At 34.5% G+C, this 27,760-nt stretch overlaps 1 protein-coding gene across 3 annotated transcripts; it reads left to right on the forward strand.

Moving 5' to 3' along the window:
- Positions 1-261: 261 nt before the first annotated feature.
- LOC149776810 (sialin-like) lies at positions 262-27,231 on the forward strand. 3 transcript variants are annotated; one of them, XM_089941514.1, is made up of 12 exons: positions 262-366; positions 3,342-3,611; positions 4,294-4,661; positions 8,428-8,661; positions 9,984-10,071; positions 10,767-10,862; positions 12,482-12,606; positions 13,952-14,101; positions 16,685-16,817; positions 22,740-22,890; positions 23,625-23,715; positions 25,917-27,231. In XM_089941514.1, the coding sequence occupies exons 2-12, from the start codon at positions 3,434-3,436 to the stop codon at positions 26,073-26,075; spliced, it is 1,773 nt and encodes a 590-aa protein (XP_089797640.1). In that variant the 5' UTR covers positions 262-366; positions 3,342-3,433; the 3' UTR covers positions 26,076-27,231. The 3 variants fall into 3 exon arrangements, with proteins under 3 accessions (XP_089797640.1, XP_089797641.1, XP_089797639.1); XM_089941513.1 differs by lacking the exon at positions 262-366 and adding an exon at positions 858-956; XM_089941515.1 differs by lacking the exons at positions 262-366; positions 13,952-14,101 and adding an exon at positions 857-956.
- The last annotated feature ends 529 nt before the right edge of the window (positions 27,232-27,760 follow it).

Consider the following 27,760-nt stretch of genomic DNA (forward strand, 5'->3'; position numbering starts at 1 on the left):
TTTCTGTTTTGTGTAGTTTAACGACATTTTTCAGACATCTCGGCCATAACATTTGGTGGAAGAAGATCCCGGCAAGACTGACTAAAATCACTGACCCATGGAACATACTGGCAAGTTTGTTCGCATACCAACTTTGGTCAAACTGAGACTCGAACTCAGATGGAAGGAGATGCTATTTAAGGAAGGTCATAGAACAAACAAGATACCCGTAGTCTCTCTGTTTCCCTCCCTCTCACAACAATGAACACTCCCTTTTCATCATATCGATTTAAACGCTGTTTAGCATACACGTTGTAGTGTTACGAACACGCATGTACATGTCAGTATTTTTGTGTTGTATTCAATATAAGAAGCAATCATCAACATGTAAGTATATTGAGAATGTATGAGCTGTGTATACGTAGTTATTTGTGATGCTGGTGTGATTTTCGTGCCTTTTCCATAAGATGACGTCAGTAGAATGCATATTTCATTGGGTTGTGGTCGACTCATTTTTCAAAACGAAATATATACTATAGGCGTAAACTTGCACTGAAGATCAGAGTAGTGGTTCATTACGAAACAAGTACAGAATTTAAAAAACCTTATTTCCCATCGGATATCTGGTTATTATGTGTGTGTGTGTGTGTTTGTGATCTAAGACCACAATAGACCAACCACCCCACCCCACCCAGCTCCCCCTCAAAAACAAACATATATAAACTGATGATACAAAAACGAATGAAAACTTTGAGTACTTGCCAACCCGATCGCTGCACAAGAGGAATTCGACACCCAGTTTGACGTATTACACCCACTGTATAATAATAACACATGGTATGCATAATGGTATGCAAGCCGTTACGGTCAGGTACTCCGTAAACAGTAAGACATTGCAGCACTGGAAAGAATGGGTGGAGTGGGGATAGGTATCGACACTACCACATCGATTAGTTAAAATCTACTCGAGCCACCAGGTTTGCACATTATGTTTCTTTCTTGTTTCTATTTTGCTTGGTTTAACGCAATTTTTCATTCATCTATGCCAGCACACTTGTGGAAGAATACACCGGTAAGACCGACAGGAATTACTGAACCACTGAAGTTACCGGCAATCTTTTCGCATACCAACTTTGATCAAACTGAGTCTCGAACTCAGATTGACAGAGCTGCTATTTAACGAACGTCATATAACAAGATACCCGTTGTCTGCCTCTTTCCCCTCATTTTGAAAACGAAATATATACTATAGGCGTAAACTTGCACTGAAGATTAATGGAGTGGGTCCCTACTTGAAATAGGTACCGAATTTGTAAAACCCTATTTCATATCGGATATCCGGATACTTGACCTGGTACAGTATCTATCTGCCTGTCTGTCTGTCTGTCTATATTGGTAGCCTAATAAATAGAAAATAAGAATATGCTTTTGAAAAAGAAAAAGGGGTCAGAAAATATTTGATAGTGAGATCGTTGGTGTACATTCTGCGTCGATCCCGATCCTACTGATCCCATGAAATGGTTTAAATCGAAAACGACATTCCTCGCACAAAAGTGTAGGGAAAGATGTGGCGAGGAGCAGACGGACGGGAAGACTGATGATATCAAAATATCCCCATACTTGATGCTAAAGTGCGTGGATAATAAAAATATGTATTAAATTTGTCATAATGAGATACTTAAACATATCAGTGGGAGAAAATGACATTACCATAGAGGCGATACCCTGCTTTAATCCCATCATTGTCACTATAAGTTTTCGAACTATTTTCCTTGTCCATTTTTGTCGGATATCTAGCCTTATGTATGTCATACAGACCTGAATTTTCATATTTTAGGTCTATTACATGTGATTATTTTCCTAATCTCTCTCTCTCTCTCTCTCTCTCTCTCTCTCTCTCCCAGGATTACTTGATCTTAAATTGTGTTAAGACTGTTGACTCTCTTACATACATGTATGTATTCAATGAGATCGCGACGTCAAGAATGACTAAAACAGAATTCCAACTAACAAAGTAGAGGCATCAAGTATTAACTTGTTGTTTTTTAAAAATAATTTTCCAAAGGCTTCATTAAAGTTGTTGAATTAATTTGCATGACCCGTTTCTAATCGATATTATGTATCGTATTCCTATTACACTCAGTGACAAATGACGCGTGCATATCTATAAAAATATTTTATTACATATAGTAATACAAATCACCGGTATTACATATAGTAATAAAAATACTCAAGTGTCGGTTTTAAATTGTCATCACAATCATAATCATGTCTGAAAATGTTGGAGAAATCGGACATTCGTTATTTGATGTTTTAAATTTTAAATCACATAAACAATACATATGGAAATCTCACCTGAATATTTCGTCCTCGTACTAAGGACTTCATCCGCAGACTGATTTATTCTCTATTGCCGGTTAACAGGGAATAGTGAGCGATATTAACATATTGTCCCTGATAAATGACATGTTGTAACGGCCCCCGTCCATGTTCAGCATTGGTTGTGATTACGGATGTAGGTAGATTGTCTAACCGCGCTCCCGGTTCAAACCAGGTTTGTTCCGATATAAGGTTTTTAATGCCCCAATATACAGTATGGCTAGGGCAAATATTATGGATGTGCTGTGATACATCAGACCATCTTGAACTAGGTCTTCATTGTTCATTAAATATCACTTTCAATGTCCTTTCTCTTTCCTCAATATAGTCGTGATAGCACTGACGTTCACCCGGTCCTTCACCCTGCTACAGTCAAAGATCCATAGTATACTTTTCCATCCTAGGATGAATACCTTCCAATGCAATATAAAATAAATAGCTATTCGATTGTTTTAGCAGTCAAAACCATATAAATGTTCGATTTGATTAATAGTCAAAGATATGCAACTATTCGACTTGATTAGCATGCTAGCTTATAAAAGCGAATAAGCCCATTCTCATTTATAAAACAATGTTTTTATTCAACATGAAACCAGTAACATATTCTTCTCTCCTCTTCCAAGCGTTTTCTCGTTATCTTCAGAGAACGTCGTTCAGGCAGGTACACGATACTTTCAAATTATTGTTGCTAATAAAAGATAAAAATAAAAATAAATGAATAAATGAATATCAATATATATATATATACATATATATATATATATATATATATATATATATATATATATATATATACATATATATATATATATATATATATATATATATATATATATATATATATATATATATATATATATATATATATATATATATATATATATATTACCCGTGACCTCTGCATTCACTATTGCATAGTTAAGAGCTACAACATTTGCATTTTGTATATTTTTAATATTTTATGCTTTCTGTTTACATTACAGGGGATGTAGATTTTTATGACCTGAAGGATTCAGCTGCATCGAGGTCCAATGTCGATGGTCACCTGTTCCAACTGAAGATGTCCTACTTCTAAATGAATATACATGACGCTAGTCTTATTAAATTGTCGATGGAAACATCTGATGGTAAAATAGATCAGGGTGAAAGTAAAGATGCTGGAACTCGGAATGGTCTTCTTCAGCAGCCTGAAATAGAAAAGGACGAACATTGTGATAAAAATAAACGATGCGACAAAGGCTCAAGACCGGATGGCAAGGATTTCTATCTATTTAGCTATAACATCTATATATCTATCTATTTATCGTTACTTAAATAGGCCTAAAGCATGTCAGTAAGTACATTGATGGTATACAATTTTAAAAAGTCTGTTATAGACCGATTCCTCACCCTCTCTCTATCACTTTCTCTCTCTCTCGATCTATATATATATAGAGAGAGAGAGAGAGAGAGAGAGAGAGAGAGAGAGAGAGAGAGAAAGAGAGAGAGAGGGAGGGAGAGAGAGAGAGAGAAAGAGAGAGAGAGAGAGAAACGGATAAATATCTAATTAAGAAAAGGATATCTTGTATTAGTACATATCACTGATATGGCGGCATCTGCTCAAACAGATTTCACTGTTAGTTTGTTAGTTACAAAAGAATCAATAATTGCGATGAATATTGGCTGATTGGTTTAAAAGACACTTTTAACACAATATACCATGCCTTGGAAATAAGAGTTAATTGCATTTTCTAAGGATTCACCAATATTTTACTGAGTAAAATAAAATTTAACCTGCAGTGAAAATGAAAAGGTATTTGCTTGAAGAAAGGTCCAAACTTACAGTTCACCTTCAAATTATGATTATTAATCGTTAATACAGGAATAACTAGCTTATTAATAGTGTTATCAATCAAATGCATAACAGCAACTTCATCACCATATAATATTTTATAGGTCCCGTTCCATGCTATTGTTCCAAGAGGTGGCAGTTTGCCTATCTTGCCTTCTTCGCTGTGTTTTGGCTTTACGTTCACAGAGTGAACCTTAGTATGGCCATTGTATGCATGGTCAAGCCAGAAGGTCTCCTGGAGGATGTTTTAAAAGCAGGAGTTGAAAATATTACTTTTAATTCGAATGCAATCAAACTTAATGATTCAGGCCTTTATTCAAATGCTCAAACTGGAACAGTCGTATTGAGCGAATTGAAGAATGTTTCCACGTCAAATGAATCCAGCCATACTATACAGAAAGACGGTGTGGAAGAAGAAAACCACCAGAAAAAATGTCCGTCCGCGTTTGAGGCTATTGCTGGAGAATACAAGGTAAGATTAAGGAAAATGTATGCATATTGATTAAATAACACTTTACGGTAGGTTTTCATACATCTGTAAAATTGACTAAAATAATACTTTTAGGTCTTGAGATAAAATAATCAAAAACCAGAAACATCTTAATATATTTCATACGTAATGTAATGTAATGTAATGTACCATGTAAGGTATGCCTTTTAGTTTTGTCAAACCTTTTTATGACCGTACAAATGTCTAAAATCTGCATGGCTATGCGACCAATATAGTTTTCAGACACAAAAGCGGATCCAGGAAATTTTAAATGTATCCAAATTTAAATGTATCTAAACCGATTCATTTTCAGAAAAAATAAAAATAAAGTAGCAAATCAAGCCATGTGTAACTGTCTAGGCTAAATATTGTTCGGGCCTACGTTTTGGTACAACTGTTTCAGTATATAATTAATTATGTTCTGCATTGACTAATGTTGCTGTATGGCATCATGTTCAGTGGCAGGAGGAAGTTGTTTAGCATGCAATGAAATCTCTGCGTGGAATATTGGTCAGGCATCTTGTCGAATTCATTATGCATGACTTTTCGGCCATAATCCAATTATACTGTCCTTACTAGAAGAGGTGAATATTGCTCACATTAATCGTCACTACCGTCGACCAGTGGGGGGAGTGACATGGAAAACCAGTGTGTCTATTCACATATGCTGCTGTTCGTTCATCATTTACAGAAGCTGTTGTTTATTTGGGTCTCTCGTTTTGATGAGAATGATGGAGTACATGTGCGTGCCTTGTCGGTCACTCTGCTACGCTGATCCCACTTTTTGTTCAACCTGTAGCTCATTAATTTCCACGCTGATTCTAACATTTCATCGGAAATGAACACGTGTATTTTTGTGTTGATCAGGTACATGACAAGTGTTGATGATTATTACGGTATTGATGATCTTTTATTTTTAGGTTTTAATGTGTGTGTGTGTGTGTGAATTGGATTTTTAACGTAGCTTTAACAGTTTTTCAGTCATGTCGCTACGATGTCTGCAGTGTGCCAGTTTATAGTGATGTCTAGCACTGGGGCATCATGCAGCAGACATGTAGCATGATGTCCCACCCAGTCACATTATCCTGACACCAGGCCGACCAGTCCTAACACTAACCTCTTAATGCTGAGCGCCAAGCGTGGGAGCTGTTAGTACCATTTTTGTAAGTCTTTGGTATGACTCGTCCGGGAATCGAACCGACGACCTCTCGCATCCAAGGCGGACGCTCTAATTACTAGGCCACCGGAGCGGTCGTGTAATATATATATATATATATATATATATATATATATATATATATATATATATATATATATATATATATATATGGTCGCCATTTCATTCTTCTTTTATCCCTTCCGCTGAAATGTTACAGGTCTCCAATGTTTGTTGAGTTTTGTTTTTCTTAACAGTAGGGCTACCTGCACTATCTAAGTGGTACGATGGTGTGATGGTGTTATAAAAAGGCTTTTGCTTTGACGGAGTGATGTGATATATATGGAGGAAGCCTTGCTGGTGTTATGGACATGGTTGGAGGTTCTTGGTCTGAAGACGCTTATAAATAAAAATAATATAGAAACTAAACTAGTCTAAATGGATTGAGAGAAAGAAAATAAGCTTTAAAATATATACACAGCTTTAAAATATAAACACAGCTTTAAAATATATACACATAAGCGCTAATCAAGGGAGTGTAAAACATACTATCTATATTGGAGCATATCTATGTTACTAAGATGTGTAGAAACAGAAGAATAAAAACAATTGTGACACATTTGTTACAATGCAATCTTCAATTTATTTCAGTATGAAAGCAAATAACAAATCTGGATGTAAATAACTGGAATATTTTTTTAAAAAATTTACGTTTGTTTTGAAGAGATTATTTTCAGTGACGAGTATATTAAGGGTTTATTGTATCTTGATAGGAGTTTTGGGTACCTGTGCAATAAACGGAGCTATGTTTATGATTGTAACAAAGTATGTTTTTCTGTTAAATGTTAACACACACACACACACACACTTCTGACAGGCTCAAACAATGAAGTATCGCATAGCATAGTTGGAAATCGTTTAATTTCACATGTGAAAATATAATAGTATATTTTCTCACATGTAAACATAATACAAATTATAAAATATGAACATTATTTCACGAACATTTTTTATATTTTACACTATGGTATATAATAAATAAATATAAATATAGGGAATATTTTCTTTCTTCCATTAATACCGGATATATTTCAACGTGTGGTACCAAGCACGTGTTATTTTAACGAATGCAGAAGTCATGAGTTAAAACATATAGTTTTGGTAACACAAGATGAAATATATCCGGTATTAAGGTATGAACAGAAAATTTTCTTTTTTATTGTATACCAAGCCTGATTCAGAATTGAAGTTTAGAAGATTAAGCTCACTCTTTGGTACAACATGCTCTCACCTCCACCGCTATTCGTAAAGTAGTCTCACTTTTATAGCCTAAATGTACGTGACTTAAGAAAGCCATATGATGTGGTTGACCTAATATGTCGCAGTAAATTACAGTTTTGTCATTTTGTAAATTATTTGACACTATCTGAAAACAAAGCAAGTCCGATTCAGCAATGCTTTATAGCGAGTTTGTTGATGTTGTCATTGAAGTTAGGGGAAATAACTTCAGAGAGACGCGAGCGGCGTCTGATCAGATTTCTTTATCAAAGACTATTTGCCATGTCTGTAATAGAAGGAAGTTGCTATTTGTTTTAGCTCATAAAGCGCTCGTTTTGTGTTGCTGTAGGTACAACTTTGTAGGTATACACAAACAAGCGTCACATGGCAATATAGGAAATCTCATATCTGCACATGTGAAAATATAAGGATATAATTTGCACATGTGAAAATAGAAGCATGAGAAAAATAAATGAAAATTATTTCACCAAAAAAGTCTATATTTCCCACTTAAATCTGAAATAAACACATACACACATACATACATACATAAACACATACATACATACATACATACATACATACATACATAAAAACACATACATACATACATACATACACACATACATACATACATACATACATACATACATACATACATACATACATACATACATAAACACATACATACATACATACATACATACATACACACACACACATACATACATATATACATACATACAGACACACACACACACATACATACATACACACACATACATACATACATACATACATACATACACACACACACACGCACACACATACACACACATACATACATACACACACACACACACATACATGCACACACACACATACATACATACATACACACATACATACATACATACATACATACATACATACATATATATCAATTAGTTATACTATTGGTTAACTTAGTAAAGGTTAGCGTTAATGGAAAATTCATGCAATTTCATTTAGAAATCCAGGAAGAGTTTGCTCGAATAACGAGAAGGATAATTGTTTGTCGAAATAAAACACAATGGCAAGTTAAAGCTACGAATATAATTATTTTAAATTGTATGGCGCTTTATACTCTTTATCATCACAGCAGTATTCATTCGTAGTATATATCTTGAGGATTATCGCCCCTCTATCAGTGTAAATCACCAATAATTTTCATGTCAGTACGGATTAATACAAATGTCATTAATTGTTATTTTGCTGTGAACAATAACAGAATGTTCAGTAATTTAATTTTAATATTGTTATAACAAAACCCAGGGGACCAAGTTTGACTGGAGTAAAACCGACCAGACTGGAATATTGTCCACCTACTACTATGGCTGTATTGTCACCCAGATTCCTGCCGGATACTTAGCAACAAGATTTGGCGGGAAACAAGTTGTGACGGCGGCTGTTCTGATTTCTTGCCTAAGCACAGTTCTAGTACCCTTATGTGCTAGAACTCATATTTACATTGTGTATACTCTCAGAGTGATCACAGGACTTGCAGGGGTGAGTATGTTTATTTACATTGTGTATGTTCTCATAGTGATAACATGATTTGATGGGGTGAGTATGCATATTTACACTGTGTATGTTCTCATAGTGATCACAGGACGTGCTGGGGTGAGTATGTATATTTACATTGTGTATGTTCTCAGAGTGATCACATGACTTGCTGGGGTGAGTATGCATATTTATATTGTGTATATTCTCATAGTGATCACAGGACTTGCAGGGGTGAGTATGTTTATTTACATTGTGTATGTTCTCAGAGTGATCACATGACTTGCTGGGGTGAGTATGCATATTTACATTGTGTATATTCTCATAGTGATCACAGGACTTGCTGGGGTGAGTATGTATATTTACATTGTGTATGTTCTCAGAGTGATCACAGGACTTACTGAGGTGAGTATGTTTATTTACATTGTGTATGTTCTCAGAGTGATCACATGACTTGCTGAGGTGAGTATGCATATTTTGATTAAGCATGTTCTCATAGTGATCATACGAATTGCTGGGGATAGTGTGCACATTTACATGGTGTATATTCTCAGTGATCACATGACTTGGCTGGGGTGAGCATGCATACTTTTAGCGTTACGGCATCATAATACAGGAAACAGCTTTGCTTAGTTACAGAGGTTACTTACTCATTAATTTTTTTTTTGGTTGCTTTGACTTTGAAAGCAAATCAGTTCTACATTGCCATCTTTTTATGTTAAAGCAATACATACAGAGCTGGTCTATACATCTTCGAAAATTGTCTAAGATTCATTTTTGGAAATTCTGTGATTGTATAATATGTGAATTTTGAGATAGCATGAACTATACGATATTAGGAAGCCGAACGTTACTACAATTCGGAATTAGAACTCTGACGAATATATATATATATATATATATATATATATATATATATATATATATATATATATATATATATATATATATATATATATATATATTGATGAGTCTATATGTGTTTGAGTGTCTGGAACTGTTCTTTCATTCCCGAAAGTATTATTTGTATTGCTTGATTTCTCTAACTTTCACTTATTGGTGGTGAAGATCTTTATGAAACGATCATCACATTTTTGGCCATGACAACAGTATCTTAACATATTTTGAATTTCATGTACACTACACGAGGAGGAACCAACTCTTTCTCTAAGCTGAAATGAAGATTATCCAGTTGTCCAAACTATTGTACATAAAATATAAGTTTAATAAAATATTCTAACTGTATGTTTTACATTGGCACATATATTGGGAATACTATTATTATGGTTAAAACATCAACATGTTGTAATACAATATTTACTTCACAGGGTGCAGTCATGCCCTCCGTTGTTACCATGATTAGCCATTGGGCACCACCACAAGACAGAGGCAAACTTAATTCTTTTATTATGACAGGTAAATTATATGCATGTATGGCTGCATTTATATATATATATATATATATATATATATATATATATATATATATATATATACACACACACACACACTCTACGGAGATTCAAACCCAGGACAGCGGGTAAACGGCACTCATTGCCTTTCCCCATATTCCCTCACGAATAAGCCCACATTACCAAAAAAATGTATGCTACTCAGTCGGTGTTATATGCACTCGAACGTAGCAGACATACTCGCATGACAACCGAGTAATTAATTCTCATCTATCTACACAGCCATTCCGGATTGCTATGAAAGACATCAATATGTACTGACATTTGATTAAATATTCTGAAAAAGCACAGACTAACTATTAGTTGTTTGTTGATAGATGAATCATAACAACACGTCACGCGGAGTTTAAAAACTGAGAAAAGCTCGAGAATGGTGTTTTGATCTACTGTACTAGCAAATACATTAATTGCAACTTTGTAGGTTATAAAGTGACGTGGCAGTTGAAGACTAATAGAAGTAACTCACATGAACTTTAGAAAGTCTTTGAAAAATGTGATAAATTCCTAGCAAATTTACAATAATTTTTCAACGACTATTTTAAATTCCACTACTCCACATTGATCATTTTAAAAATGTGCCAGTAAACTTCATAACTGAAAAAACAGACCTTTTTATACTTTTATTCTTTTCTATCATAGGGTTCTTAATTGGGACGCTTGTTACGATGAGTTCATCCGGACTTCTCTGTGCATACGGTTTTGATGACGGATGGGGCTCTATTTTCTATATTCATGGTAAAAAAAAAAAAAAAAAAAAAAAAAAAAAACACTTTACTGCGATTCAGATATTTTTACTACACCTGTAGATTATTCGAGATGTACATGTGGTTATCGTATAACACTTGCTTGGAAGGGGAAGTCTAATTGCAAGCAACATAGATCAGGTCATAATATGCCTGTATATCAAGGTCTATGCTGTTTGTTATATTGAACGCTCCAAACAACGTCGAGGACCCAGATCTGTTACGCATAATATGTCGACAGAGCTGGGCTATGCAATTTGCACTTGTACTCGACTTATAAGCTGATAAACACGATACATACAGTACGGAGGTAGATCAAATATGTCTTTCAAGTTCGATAAGTTCTTCCACAGTATCAGATGACCATGATGGCAGGAAACTTATACCATACAAATATATAAACATCAAATAAGAAATCCATCCACCAGAAAAAACAAACGAGAAAAATGCTGTAGACATTTATGGCAAAAGGAACTGTTAGAAATATAGAAGAAATTGATTTGGAGAGTCATATAACTATTTTATTTTTAGATTCAAATCCAAACAGAATCCAACAAATAAATTGATGTACGCGATGTGATTTACTCCTCCTTTTCTAAGGCAAATATTATTCCCTTTTTCACAATAACGGCTTGAATGTGTTCATTTTAACAGTCGCGACATCTCAGCATCCACGGTATAGATGCAATAAACAGTTTTTGGCTACAATATGGCAAGACAGACCCTGTTACTGTTGTAGCCACCTAATATCGAAACAAAACAAAAAATATCGATCAAACGTATACATTTTCAAACTCCTTAGAAAAAATAACATGTAATACCTGAAAATACTGGCACAACAAATATGACCACTGTATGGTTACCCCGACCCCCTTAGAATCACACCAGCATTCTTCCCTAAAAGGCTTGAAAATTCCTCAAACTAGCGATTTTTCCTCGCCATAAAGAACGTATGCTTAAAAAAATTGGAGATACTGCACTTATATGGCGATGACAATTACATTTGAGGTATCAATTTCAAAAAGATGAAAATTGATTATAAATGTGTCCGTTTTAACCGAAATCACCATGAAACCATCCGCAAAGCCATAATACTAGCGCCTGGAGAAATTAAGACGCCACTCATGCGCATTGTAGGCCAAAAACGTGATCTCGATCTCGGCTGGCAGGAATGTCTTTGTACGCTAGATTTTTCCTCTTGTGTGTACAACAAGAAATCACAATTCTTGACACCATTGTAAATAACGAGACATAAACTGTAGGTAAAGTATGGATCTTTCGTCAGTCAAAAGTTCACTCTAGGGTCAATGAAACTAAACTCTTGAGTCTGTCAGTCTGCCCCCACTCCTTTTTTTCTCTCTCTCTCTCCTTCTATCTATCTATCTATCTATCTATCTATCTATATATATATATATATATATATATATATATATATATATATATATATATATATATATATATATATATTAGAAAGTCTTTCCAGGGAGATTGGTTGTCCGTGAGATCGATGTTTTTGAAGAGAAATATATGTAAGAAAACCAATATTACTGTATTCAAGGTACTGGACCAAAGAGAAATATATGTAAGAAAACCAATATTACTGTATTCAAGGTACTGGACCACTGCTTTTCTTACCTTTCTGGTGTTACCTGGTAAGCAGTACTCCTGATGAACATCGGGGTATAACTCTTTCTGAGAAAACCTACATACTGCAGAACAGGAAAACAGCGAGGAAGGTAAAATACACTATCTATTAGTAGTAGTAATAGTTGTAGCAGTAGCAGCCGCAGAAGTGGTATAACTACTACTACTGCTACTACTACTACTAATAATAATAATAATAAGAAGAAGAAGAAGAAGAAGACGAAGAAGTATACCAAGGAAAAGAAAAAGTAGAAGACGAAAGCAAGAATTATATCATATAAAGAATGTATAACAACTTTATTTAAAAGAAAGGAAAATAATCCTAGTATTTAAAATATGCTACATTTAAGTAATCCGAACTTTGCAGTCCAGTTTATATAAGCAGTTATATTTTTACAAATGCCATCTGTGTCATATATCCTGGCTTCGATTTAATAAAAAGCGAAACACATCAGTCCTTACAGAATGGATAAAATATGTGGAGTTCTTTTAATATTTAAAATTATCAAGCTAACTTTCTTTATCTCAATACCTAGAAGATTGTTTCCGCTATCTGTTTCCACAAGAAGGTGTAGGCTTTCCTAGCTTCTACCGCTCCATTTTATAGATGTGGTTTAGAACTAGCTGGACATGACTAGCTTTATTTAGATGCCTAATGGGATGTGCCATGAATCGTGGATGCTTAATTAGTGCGGGATGCTCGATGAGTCTGTTCTTGGGAAGAAGTAAACGCTAGTCCTGGAGCAGAACGTTGATAATCTTGTGGTGATGAATTACCAATCTCCACCCAAGATTCTCCACGTCCTGATAGAGAATTACGGTGAACGCTATATAAAATATCCAGTTCGTTAAACGGTTGCTTAAGAATGTATTTTTTGATGTTGGTCATACAGAATGAAACTGCTCACTCCTGGACGCAAAAACTCATCTACTCGTCCAATACATAAAGCATGTGAGAGATTTATATCAGTAACAACCGTCTAATCCACGCATTAGGAAAGCCTATCACCTGAATGGAAATGGCAGATACGATAGTTTTGGCATTGAGATACGTGAGCTTAGTTTAAACTTTACTGTATTTAAAACAATTGAATTCTTTTCATCTGAGTCTTGGTCATGTTGTGCTCTTTCTTAGATATTTACACGTATAAAGCCGGATATAGGAGTAAAGCCGTGAGGTGTCAGATACAGACAGGAGTAAAGCCGCCAGGAGTAAGATAATAACAATATATTTCAGTATAACGCCATAAAAATATTGATGTGATTAATTTATATCAAATTTTCCACACCGTTGGCAGAATATCACCTATTTGACACAATTTTGACGATACATTTCATAATTGAATTTATAAGCACCTAACTTATTATTTTACAAACACACAAGTAAGTTGTATTTACTTAATTAAGTTACGTTATCATAAGTTGCTTTGTGTGCAGATAAACATAACACCTTGGAAAGAAATCTTCACATCAAAGCCATTCTACGCTGTCCTCATCGCCCATTTCTGTTACAACTGGACGTTTTACTCAATTATCACTCTTCTTCCGACCTACATGAAGGAGGTGCTCAAATTTGATGTAAAACAGGTAACTCTCAATCCCTATTTTAAATTAAATTTTCGATTGTGAAAATTGTAGTAACTGGAATAACGCAGTCGCTGCTGCTCATGTGTAGGTGTGATGTATTCTTTGTTACCCAAGAAACTGGAGAATTTGATGGAATTTGCCGCCATTGACGAGCGATGACACTTCTACGCACAGACACACATTCGAATTCGTACCATGGAGTACTAAGTTCTAAAGCGAAAACATTAACATTGCACTAATGAGAACCAAAAGTGCCAGTGTCACAATTATAAGGTACTAAACTCATACTCAGTGGCTTGCATTTCCCAATTTAGACCAGCGAAGGCCGTTTAGCCTGTTGTGCTGCGTCTCTTGCAATAAAGCGTATACCCATTCTCCTAAGCTCAAAACACAGCTGCTAGTGAGTTACAATTCAGCCCAAATCAGCTCATTCAAGTCCCAATTGTGGTCTGTCCAAGGCTGTCCACCACAATTGCCCTCAAGGTCTGAATTACAGCAGTGTGTGGGCTCTAATTTTGCACAGCGGAGGCTGTATATCCCCATGTATCATGTGTCTCGGCAGGGCATTTGTAAGGCTTTCATCTGCAATTTGAGCGTTTCCACCCTGCCCTGGCGATCTCGAATAGGTCACCGTGGTGTATCTCTTGACAAAGTCACTTTAATACCATTCCCCCGCAAATCAGAATGCAACAGGACGGTTCTAATGAAACACATTGGTTTGCTGTTTATAACACTTTTATGTACCGATAAGTGACTGGCATAAATCCTATACAAGAATAATAGACAAGGATCTTACCCTTGTATTGCTTCATAAATAGGACCTAATGGTTCAGAGCAACCTCAGATAGCATAGCGTTGTATATGATCAAAAGATTATCTACATTTACTTGAAATGTTTTAAATCATACTTATAAAGTTTATGTTCCATTCTCGGTATTTTTTAAAAACATTCAACAACAGATGTACTTATCGCTTTAAAATATGTTGTTCTAATTATGTTAACGTTATTGTTAGCTTTCATTTATTCCAATGAATTACTATTGCAAATTTCAAGCAGGAAACCTGCCTAAACCACTGAATGCATGCTGTAATGATGTCTATTTAAAGGTTTTTCATTTGTCTTTGAAAAGTTCCTTTAAGACGGTGAGCCAATGACTGCTGCGTGTGCACCGAACGCCAGCTGTGTAAATGCCTCTGAAAACCTAGAGTATAACTGCAGTTGAAACTCTTTTGTACGCATCACTGAGTTCATGATGTATTGCTAATTTGCATAAAAGTCCTGCTTTAATGCCACTAATTCTCTGCGTACTTTCCCACGGAGCTTCTTCATTTTTCTTGCACAGCACCGATGTATTTTAGCACTGCCGATATTCCGTTCAAATGTCATCGGACAACTGCTCAAATATTGCTTAATTACTATTAAATCTTTCCATTGTTGGCATTGTAGTATTTCATATGTTGACAGGTCGTTGAACAACAGCCAATCAATTGACAAGTCTACCAAGTCCGAGTGTCCCCATGCATATCTGTTTGCATGAGTGTTTTCAGTTTATACGCATATATGATTATATCAAGTATAGAGAGTCTTTTTTACATAAAGTACAAATATGGCACTAATATGTGGTCGGTGCATTCGTCAAAGGTTAGTAAACCTTTAAAAGCTTATTCTATACAAAGCTGAAATTTTAGGTCATCAGATGCGTTCTTCTAATCGGTATGTATAGTTGTGATAGCAGGAATGGCACTGATGGAAATTCAGTGGAATGAGTAAATGGCTGCTTACAGATTTTCAAGCCTTTGTGTAAAATCCCTTATTCTAACGGTATTGAATGATCAGCTGGTTTAGGCGATACCATTCTTTGTTGGGTGCAGAGTTGGAGATCGGGAGTGTGGTATGTAAACCCTTCTAAATGCTACCTATGAGCGGTATGCATTTTACAATTAATTATATCGTCTTAGCCAAGGCCTTAGTTCAGCGCCATCATAACACCACCTCTGGAAGTGAGCAGTGTATCGACTGTGGACGCATTGTAAATGTGTTGTGTTACTGTTACCGGCACTGTTAACATATTGGCTATATCTTGCCAAGAAACATGTGTGCTAAATGCCTTCCCAAGGACACAAATATCCCGAGGGGATAAAAATCGCAACCAACTATATTGCAACGTTCAATCAGCTGCATCGCTTTGGCTCCTTAGAATATCTTAAACTAATTCGTTTTATAAAATCCTTCTATGTAAGAACTGTATACTTATTAAAACCTGAAATCGTGTTATAGACATGTTAATAGTTTGATCCAGAAGCTCTGACCTGTACTTGTTGATAGATTATTCTATTATATAGAAGGGTTTGAATTCTTTACAGTTGATTCGTGTTCAAGTAGAGAAATCAAAATTTGATAAGGTATTAACTGCTGCTACGTCAACACAAGTTGTGTATGAGAATCGTACATTCGAAAAAGTAACAAGAGGGGCAAACGTAATGCATCAGTAGAACCTCTGTAATTTAAACGAATACAACATATATCGATTTTTATATAAAATATGATAATCTCTATAATTCCAATATTTTATTTCTGTTTAGAATGGCGCTTTTTCATCACTACCATTTATATCAATGATTCTGTCCTTCAACACTGCTGGGCACTTGGCAGACTTCATGGTTACCAAGAAATGTTTTGGCATAACAACTGTGCGACGTATACTGCAAACTATCTGTAAGTCATATAGCATGTATAAATGTAAAAGTAAATGCAGCTTACTAAAACAAATGAAAAAACGTTAAAACTAAATGTGAAAAACCTGAATTTCTTTTGTTACTATCTATACCTGATTTGAGGCAAAGTGATAAATATTTACTTTGATTCAACCAAATTGTATGCCGTTGTAAATTTCGTGCAAAATCATTGGATTCATCAGTGACTGTATTACATTCAGTCTGTTAGTTTATTATGCTGATATATCCAGGACCACCAATTCATAAGAATTACTTTATTAACGAGCAGCAAAGTTATTTTGTTGTCTTTTTGTCTGTATTTCTTCATAGAAAAGAAATCATTACTAATTAATTTATGAACAACGTTTTGAAATGACCATTAAACTTAATCATCGGAATTGTATTTACTGTTATATATATACTATATAAGTTTTCATAAAGGCTTCAGAAGATAATTATTGCACCTACTTGTTGTTGTTGGAACATTCCTTTATACTTTCCAGTGGAGCTTCCTATTGTTATCGAAGTATTCCCAGATAATTCAGTTGGATCTTTCTGTTGTTATAAACGTATACCCTGATACTTTCAAATGGATCTTAATGTTGTTATAGAAGTATACCCTGATACTTTCAATTCGATCTTAATGCTGTTATAAAAGTATTCCCTAATACTTTCCATAGGATCTTAATGTTGTTATAGATGTATTCCCCGATACTTTCCATTGGATTTTAATGTTGTTATAGAAGTATTCCCCGATACTTTCCATTGGATCTTGATTTTGTTATAGAAGTATTCCCTGATAATTTCCATAGGACCTTAATGTTGCTATAGAAATATACACTATTACTTTCCACTGGATCTTAATATTGTTATAGAAGTATACCATGATACTTTCCAATGGATCTTTCTGTTGTTATAGAAGTATTCCCTGATAATTTCATAGGATCTTAATGTTGTTATAGAAGTATTCCCTGATACTTTCCACTGGATCTTAATGTTGTTATAACAGTATTTTCTGATACTTTCCATTGGATTTTAATGTTGTTATAGAAGTATTCCCCGATACTTTCCATTGGATCTTGATTTTGTTATAGAAGTATTCCCTGATAATTTCCATAGGACCTTAATGTTGCTATAGAAATATACACTATTACTTTCCACTGGATCTTAATATTGTTATAGAAGTATACCATGATACTTTCCAATGGATCTTTCTGTTGTTATAGAAGTATTCCCTGATAATTTCATAGGATCTTAATGTTGTTATAGAAGTATTCCCTGATACTTTCCACTGGATCTTAATGTTGTAGAAGTATTCCCTGATACTTTCCGTTGGATCTTTCTGTTGTTATAGAATTATTCCCTGATAATTCCATATGGTCTTAATGTTGTTATAGAAGTATTCCCTGATACTTTCCATTGGATCTTAATGTTGTTATAGAAGTATTCCCTGATACTTTCCATTGGATCTTAATGTTGTTATAGAAGTATACCCTGATACTTTCAAATGGATCTTAATGTTGTTATAGAACTATTCTCTGATAATTCCATTGGATATTAATGTTGTTATAGATATAGTCCATGATACTTTCCATAGGATCTTAATGTTGTTACATAAGTATTCCCTGATAATTCCATTGGATCTTAATGTTGTTATGGAAGTATTCCCTGGTACTTGCCACTGGATCTTAATGTTGTTATAGAAGTATTCCCTGATACTTTCCATTGGATTTTAATGTTGTTGTAGAAGTATCCCCTGGTACTTTCCATTGGATCTTAATGTTATAGAACTATTTTCTGATAATTCCATTGGATCTTAATGATGTTATAGAAGTATTACCTGATACTTTCTATATGATCTTAATGTTGTTATAGAAGTATTCCCTGATAATTCCATTGGATCTTAATGTTGTTATAGATATAGTCCATGATACTTTCCATAGGATCTTAATGTTGTTACATAAGTATTCCTGATAATTCCATTAGATCTTAATGTTGTTATGGAAGTATACACTGTTGCTTTCCACTGGATCTTTCTGTTGTTATAAAAGTATTCCCTGATACTTTCCATTGGATCTTAATGTTGTTATGGAAGTATTCCCTGGTACTTTCCACTGGATCTTAATGTTGTTATAACAGTATTTTCTGATACTTTCCACTGGATCTTAATGTTGTTATAGAATTATTCCCCGATACTTTCCATTGGATTTTAATGTTGTTAAAGAAGTATTCCCCGATACTTTCCATTGGATCTTAATGTTGTTATAGAAGTATTCCCTGATACTTTCCACTGGATCTTAATGTTGTTATAGAATTATTCCCCGATACTTTCCATTGGATTTTAATTTTGTTAAAGAAGTATTCCCTGATACTTTCCATTGGATTTTAATTTTGTTATAGAATTATTCCCCGATACTTTCCATTGGATCTTAATGATGTTATAGAAGTATTCCCTGATACTTTCCATAGGACCTTAATGTTGTTATAGAAGTATTCCCGGATACTTTCCACTGGATCTTAATGTTGTTATAGAATTATTCCCCGATACTTTCCATAGGATCTTAATGTTGTTATAGAAGTATTCCCTGATACTTTCCATTGGATCTTAATGATGTTATAGAAGTATTCCCTGATACATTCCACTGGATCTTAATGATGTTATAGAAGTATTCCCCGATACTTTCCATAGGATCTTGATTTTGTTATAGAAGTATTCCCTGATACTTTCCATAGGACCTTAATGTTGTTATAGAAGTATTCCCTGATACTTTCCACTGGATCTTAATGATGTTATAGAAGTATTCCCCGATACTTTCCATAGGATCTTAATGTTGTTATGGAAGTATTCCCTGATACTTTCCATTGGATCTTAATGATGTTATAGAAGTATTCCCTGATACTTTCCATTGGACCTTAATGTTGTTATAGAAGTATTCCCGGATACTTTCCACTGGATCTTAATGTTGTTATAGAATTATTCCCCGATACTTTCCATAGGATCTTAATGTTGTTATGGAAGTATTCCCTGATACTTTCCATTGGATCTTAATGATGTTATAGAAGTATTCCCGGATACTTTCCACTGGATCTTAATGTTGTTATAGAATTATTCCCCGATACTTTCCATTGGATTTTAATGTTGTTAAAGAAGTATTCCCTGATACTTTCCATTGGATCTTAATGATGTTATAGAAGTATTCCCTGATACTTTCCATTGGACCTTAATGTTGTTATAGAAGTATTCCCGGATACTTTCCACTGGATCTTAATGTTGTTATAGAATTATTCCCCGATACTTTCCATAGGATCTTAATGTTGTTATAGAAGTATTCCCTGATACTTTCCATAGGACCTTAATGTTGTTATAGAAGTATTCCCGGATACTTTCCACTGGATCTTAATGTTGTTATAGAATTATTCCCCGATACTTTCCATAGGATCTTAATGTTGTTATGGAAGTATTCCCTGATACTTTCCACTGGATCTTAATGTTGTTATAGAATTATTCCCCGATACTTTCCATTGGATTTTAATTTTGTTAAAGAAGTATTCCCTGATACTTTCCATTGGATCTTAATGATGTTATAGAAGTATTCCCTGATACTTTCCATAGGACCTTAATGTTGTTATAGAAGTATTCCCGGATAATTCCATAGGATCTTAATGTTGTTACATAAGTATTCCTGATAATTCCATTAGATCTTAATGTTGTTATGGAAGTATACACTGTTGCTTTCCACTGGATCTTTCTGTTGTTATAAAAGTATTCCCTGATACTTTCCATTGGATCTTAATGTTGTTATGGAAGTATTCCCTGGTACTTTCCACTGGATCTTAATGTTGTTATAACAGTATTTTCTGATACTTTCCATTGGATCTTAATGTTGTTATAGAAGTATTCCCTGATACTTTCCACTGGATCTTAATGTTGTTATAGAATTATTCCCCGATACTTTCCATTGGATTTTAATTTTGTTGAAGAAGTATTCCCTGATACTTTCCATTGGATTTTAATTTTGTTATAGAATTATTCCCCGATACTTTCCATTGGATCTTAATGATGTTATAGAAGTATTCCCTGATACTTTCCATAGGACCTTAATGTTGTTATAGAAGTATTCCCGGATACTTTCCACTGGATCTTAATGTTGTTATAGAATTATTCCCCGATACTTTCCATTGGATTTTAATGTTGTTATGGAAGTATTCCCTGGTACTTTCCACTGGATCTTAATGTTGTTATAACAGTATTTTCTGATACTTTCCACTGGATCTTAATGTTGTTATAGAATTATTCCCCGATACTTTCCATTGGATTTTAATCTTGTTAAAGAAGTATTCCCTGATACTTTCCATTGGATCTTAATGATGTTATAGAAGTATTCCCTGATACTTTCCATAGGACCTTAATGTTGTTATAGAAGTATTCCCGGATACTTTCCACTGGATCTTAATGTTGTTATAGAAGTATTCCCTGATACTTTCCATAGGATCTTAATGTTGTTATAGAAGTATTCCTTGATACATTCCAAAAGAGCGTACACCGTTTTTCATGCATTAAGGGTTTGTGTGGAGAAATTGAAAGGAATATGAGGATATTTTCTTATGAACAATATCTCTGCTAAGGTTTACGTATGAGATTTCTATAAATATACAGTTTTGTTGTGTAAAGTATAGAAATAATTGATACTAATTGCACTATGGCGAGCATTGATTCAGTGTTTTACTTTAATTTTTGAGCTATTATATAGTTATCGCTGTTGCTGTAAATTTTGCTGTTATTGTTGGTATATTATCTGATACGTTCCATCTAATATTACATTGTTGCAATTGAGGTATTTTACGATACGTTTGATAATATCATCCGCTGTTGACCTATTTTCGGATACTATCATAGATTTTTGCACTACTGTTATTGAAGTATTATCTGATATTTGACATTGGACCAGCATGGTGTTGTTGTTAAATAATACTCTGATACGTTTGACATCACCTTGCAATATTGTTATGGAAGGATTCTCTGGTACATTTGATAGCAACATGATTGTTGATATTGAAGTAGTTTCTAATACGTCTGATAGGACCGCGCACTTCTGCTGCTGAAATATTCGCTGATACATTTTATAGGACCGTGTGATGTTATTGTTAAAGTATTCGCTGTGAAATATGTGTTGATATTTTACAATGGACGTTACCATTTGCTGTTGAAGTATTGCATGTAACTTATTCCCTGATATTTCGCATTGGACCACGAGATGTTGTTGAATAATTTTTGATATATTTCATTGAACCATGCGCTGTTGTTGAATTATTCTCTTATATTTTTATTTGGACCTTGCGCTGTTGTTGAATTATTCTCTTATATTTTTATTTGTACCTTGCGCTGTTGATAGTTTTCACGGGACCATGAGCTGTTTTTGAAGTATTCTCAGACAGTTTTCACTGGACCACGCACTGTAGTTGAAGTATTCTCTGAACTTTTTATCATTGGACTACGCGCTGTTGTTGAAGCATTATCTGATATTGTTTTCATTGGAACATGCGCTGTTGTTGAAGTATTCTCTGATATTGTTTCATAGGACCATGCATTCTTGAAGTATTCTGTGATACGTTTCATAAGACCTCATACTTTTGCTGAAGCATTCTCTGATATTTTTTAATTGCACCTTACCCATTACGTACTTTCATTATATTGTACAGCAACGTCTTGATATAAAGGGGAGGTCACTAACTAACAATACATAGTAAAATAAAATTAATAATAAATTACAGGTGGAGTTGAAAAAGAGAAACAATCTACAAAGCTTGCCTTCGAATATATTCATTAGTTTATTTTCCGGTATTTCTCGTTTAACGTTTTGTAAGAAGTTTGCTCTTACCTCTTCTATAGTCGTGAATCGTAACGTTCCCTTTTAAATTTCAGCATTTCTCGGCTCAGGGGCCTGTTTTCTTCTTATAGGAATCATATCCTGTGATACACGCCTTTTCGCTGTTGCTTTGCTATCTCTGTGTACAATATTCGAGGGTCTTTCTTTGGGAGGTTTTGGAGTGAACTATATGGACTTTTCTGGAGTGTAAGTTCTTCTTCGATAATTGTACATACTAAATAAAGTGAACAAAGATAAAACGAAGGAAGCAGGCTAAATTACTCAGTGTTGGAAAATTCTCTAGAAAGCGAAGCATCCTTCTAACATGGCAGCGGTGACTGGAGGTATTGTCCGTTGAATAAGAGCTGTGGGGAAAAACAACACACAACATTTCCTCTTTCATTCTTCATGCGCATTTTTAAACCAAGGTTAGATAGATCAACTTCACCGTCAAAGAGGGGACGTACAAATCAAGTGCCGATGCTATTGGTCATTTATCATTTGAGGTTAAATACCTGTAGGTGAAATGAGCGTCAGAGAAATTAAACTTTATGCAGCCACGTTCAGGTTACACACATACAGTGTTGATCGTACAATATACACATACATACTTGTTAGAAGAGATCGCAGGATTGATAAACTTGTATGAGCATTTTTATCACAACATTTGGAAATTTAAAATAAAAAACATTTTGTAATTCTTTCTTTGGCTAATGTTGTCATCTTTTTAGGAGTTAACAATATTCCAGTTTATTTTAACTGACAGTAACTTTGTTGTTCACAGTGAAGGTATTAATAGACTGTTGATAGTTCAACTAAATTAATTCATAGACTGCTCTATATAGATTAATTAGCTTTAGTGATTCTAACTAAATTATATAAACAACAAGTGGTCGTTTGATACCTACGTAGTCATTTTAGCTTCTTGTACTGACTTCCAGGTTTACAGGAACAGTGTATGGAATATGTAACTCCATTGCCAACACAACAGGCATAATAGCCCCAATGGTAGCAGGCATGATGACAAAAAATGTGAGTCCAGTTTTCCCTGGTTTATCTGTTTAGAATGGGAATGTAATACTACTCAACATGGTGATATTATATAGTTGTATCTCAACTATCCACGTCATTTTCTTGAACGCCCTTATTGTTATTGCCGATATATCAGCCCTAGTGTTACATTGATATTCATAGATGGATAGCACAATACAATGGCAATATCAAATAAAGAAGTCAGATAGTAAACATCGGCGTCACCGTAATAAATAAATAATTCAAGGAAAGAAGAATGTTTGAATGTGAGGACAAGCAGATTATTTATGCGATATGTAAATTTTAGGTGGTGCGGAATTATATGTGTTTACGTCGTCATACCGAGTACTATACATTGACTACGATAATAATAGCTATTCGCTTAACCGTAACGGTTCTTCTGCCAAAATACTATTTTATATATTAATAAGATTTCATCCAACTTCGGAATTATTAATTACACACATATTACGTAAGTTTCATCAAACGACATTTAATGAATACTTATATATCAATGATTGTGTACCTTTTACATATTAAGTCTCCAGGTGATAAAAGTACGTTACTATAAAAATATGCAGAGTAACGTATACGCCGTTATCATTGGTCAGATGTTCCTGGGCATGGCGCTACAGGTGCACAGAGTCGGCTATTTATCAGTTCTTAAATTTATACTAGTTTAGCTGACGTCTTTTCGAGCCTTGCATTGGTAAACTTGACGTAAACCTATTCAAGTGCCACGGTGCAAAACGACTCAGGCTTGAATGCTACGTGTGGATGGGATAGCACTTCGGTGAAGGTGTCACGCTTTGATTTGGTTGACTAGAGCACGTAAATCGCACGTCTTTCTAGTCAAATAACAGTGTCCAAGGGCAGCCTTGCATTACAAATTTCTTGTTCTAGAATACATGGCGCCACTAATGCTGGCCGGTAGAGATTGTTTACCTTTGATAACAATTTATTTCTTATTCAGATTTTGCAATTTGCAATCCCTTGAAACTTTTTCAGGTTTTTATTGATTCTAAGCATCCCGTCACTGGTTATTACCCATTGTTTTACAATAGCTCGTCAGTGGGAAGGATCCCATACGACCTTCATGGTTTGCCCTCGTGACAAAAGTGAAGATGACTGTACATAACAAGCCCTAATATAGATTACTTTAGAATTACCTGCCAGTCACTATTAACTAGAATATTCATTTAGGAAGAAGAAAACCTTTCACGAGAACGGTCATAATATTCGCGAATACAATACCTATTTATGAAACATAGAGTTTTAATCTACACATCAATATGCAAACAAATCACTAATCTACAGTTAGATTATAATTGTTTGTTAAAATGCTCACTTTGTTGATGATAATTTGACTTCTACTACGCAAATAGTTTATGTCGAGAAGAAAAAGTCATTGCTATTGAAAGAAGTGATATTTTCAATGAAAATTGCACGTTTTTAGGAACATGTGTTAATAAAGTCGACATTTTTGGGAATGACTTGCTTAGACATGCAAGTCATATAAACAATGTGACGTTTCTATTTTATTACATTTCTTCATGAAATGATATTTATTTTCCTGAAAGTGTACCGATCATTATTGTCACTTTACGAAAATAATAATGCCTTTATGTGTCTACACAAAGATGTAATGAAAAGACTTACTAGTTTCCCGATAAAGTAACATGTTAGTGACAAACGGTGCATTGTTAATAATGTCACTTTTTCATGAATAAGTTCAAGAACACATCGATGCAAATATTTCAGGGAAGAATGCGTATATTGTGCAAATAAGTGCAATCTTCAAGTTGAAGAATGTAACTTTTACTCAAAGAACGTTATTTTGCACGAAAACTTGACGCTTCTCTTGAAAATGTACAATCGTCTTAAAATATTTACATTTTCTAGAAAAATGTAACATTTAACTGAAGGATTAAGGATAGTTTTTGTAAAGAAAGAATTCATTAGGGAAAACTTCTTCATGGTAAAAGCGCTTTAATTATACGTGTTCACCATAGGTACACTTTTTTACGTGAAAGGTGGTAATGTTCATGACGATTTTGACAGTACTGACAGACACCGCACAAAGAAGACTGCAAAAATCAATAGTAGAATACCTAGTCTGGTGGTTGTTTAAAGCTCTCCATATGAACACCCCAAACATTGATGTGACGTACATGTATTTATGCCATTTAATTATTTGACAGGGTACACAAGAGGAATGGAGAAACTTCTTCTGCTTGACAGCTGGTCTAAATATATTCGGGGCCGTTGTGTTCGCACTTTTCTCCCGTGCGACACTAGCGAGGTGGGCAGTAGTAGAGACCACTATGAATGTTGATGATCAATGCGAAACATTGACGTAATGAAAAAATAATGTAAACAGAGGAGGTGCTTAATGGATTTCAGGACAACTATTAACCCTTTATCATCTAAATTCACGAATATCGATTGTCGTAAATGTCATTGATTAATAATATAACTGTTTCTGAAATTGTAATGCTCTCAACAGTTAAGTGCCACATGGTCACATGATCAATGTATATATATATATGTATATATATATAATGGCTGTTACTTCCAAACGACCACTCTGTGTAAACACGGTGCCTGTTTGGTAGTCATCAGCAATAATGGTACATAGGCCATCATTAGAATAGGAGCAATAGGAACATAACTCGGCCATTTCCGTCAAGTGGAGAAATGCCCTCTAAAATATTTGTAGGAATGCGCATCAATTTGATGACTTTGGTGATTTGTTTCCAACGGAATCTACCTATATGATATGCCAGAAAAAGCCGACAATGTTCCGGCGGAAAATACAAATACAGAAATGTTGTCAGCTGTTGATCTGATGGAGATTTTCATGACGTAGGAGACAATGATCTAGCTACCATCACTTTATGTGAGTCAAATATAGTTTCTGTCATCCAGGTTCGGGGTCACTTCGAGAGATCCACGTACAGCGAGATCTAGGCTGAAGTCCATAATGATGCATAACATAATTCATTTTTGGTGATTGTTTGACGGTCTCCTTTCATTACAATATTCATTAGGCCGAATTCAATGCATAAACCAAATAACTAACTTATTCTGGTACAATATCATTGCGGGGAAACAGTTCCAAAAGTCAGCGAAAAGACGAATATCTTTACTGTGAAAAGTAAAAAATTAGTGGGTAATTCACAATCTAACATTTTCAGTCAGGTCATCTACTCTCTGTTTCAGCAAACATCATAAAATGACTATGTAATAAATCTTGCTCATCTCGTTGAGTAATAGTACTGCAATAGTATAACAATCATGATCAAACGTCTTGTCTGAAATAATTGCTAGAAACTACTCCTCCCATGCTTGATAACCTTGCCTATATTCCACAAAAAGACGCTGAGCAAGCAACAATACGAGAAGATAAATAAAAAATAAAAAAGAGAACATGTATCCTAGTTTTTAGTATTATTAATTGAAACATAGTTTATAAAGTTGAATATCGAGACGCCCGTATAAATAATTTAAATGAGATGTGACAACTTACCGTGTTAGTAATTTGAATTTTTTTCTTCTTTCTTTAATTTTGCTTTTTCTGTCTTTCTATTTTCTTTCTGACCTACTACTACGTAGGTTATTCTAACAATCGTGAAATTATGTTTCAAGTGATTAGGCATGGATCTTTATCTTTGTTCAACTGCTTTTATGATATGTTTTATTTTAGCGATATCGTTTCTAATCTGACCGAAAAAGGCCCACAATTCACAATTTGAAAACATTACTAAAGGAAATAAGCTGTGAGTGCTTTGAGTTATTTCTTGAGAAAGTCTTTATCTTCTAACCTTGTGTCATACACTAGAAAACATTATCAAACATACAAAAAGAGATATTAGGGTTGGTAAATTTTCCCCTGGTGCATGTTTGCTACGATAATGTTTTTACTTGTAATCTTAATTGGAAATAATGCAATGTATTTCCGTTCTAGATCCAAACAACGAATTTAACATACTTGTAATCTTCATGGTCAGGTCCTTGACGCCATTGAGTGTTCCATATACATTTG

The sequence above is a fragment of the Sinohyriopsis cumingii genome, chromosome 18, assembly GCF_028554795.1.
Source record: "Sinohyriopsis cumingii isolate HCF-2022 chromosome 18, ASM2855479v2, whole genome shotgun sequence".
In the NCBI taxonomy this organism is placed as follows: domain Eukaryota; kingdom Metazoa; phylum Mollusca; class Bivalvia; order Unionida; family Unionidae; genus Sinohyriopsis; species Sinohyriopsis cumingii.

Coding starts and splice junctions, on each gene's coding strand:
- LOC149776810 (XM_089941514.1), top strand. CDS start 3,434: ATGAATATACATGACGCTAGTCTTATTAAATTGTCGATGGAAACATCT. Junction 4,662..8,427: donor CTATTGCTGGAGAATACAAG/GTAAGATTAAGG, acceptor AACAAAACCCAG/GGGACCAAGTTTGACTGGAG. Junction 23,716..25,916: donor CAGGCATGATGACAAAAAAT/GTGAGTCCAGTT, acceptor ATTATTTGACAG/GGTACACAAGAGGAATGGAG.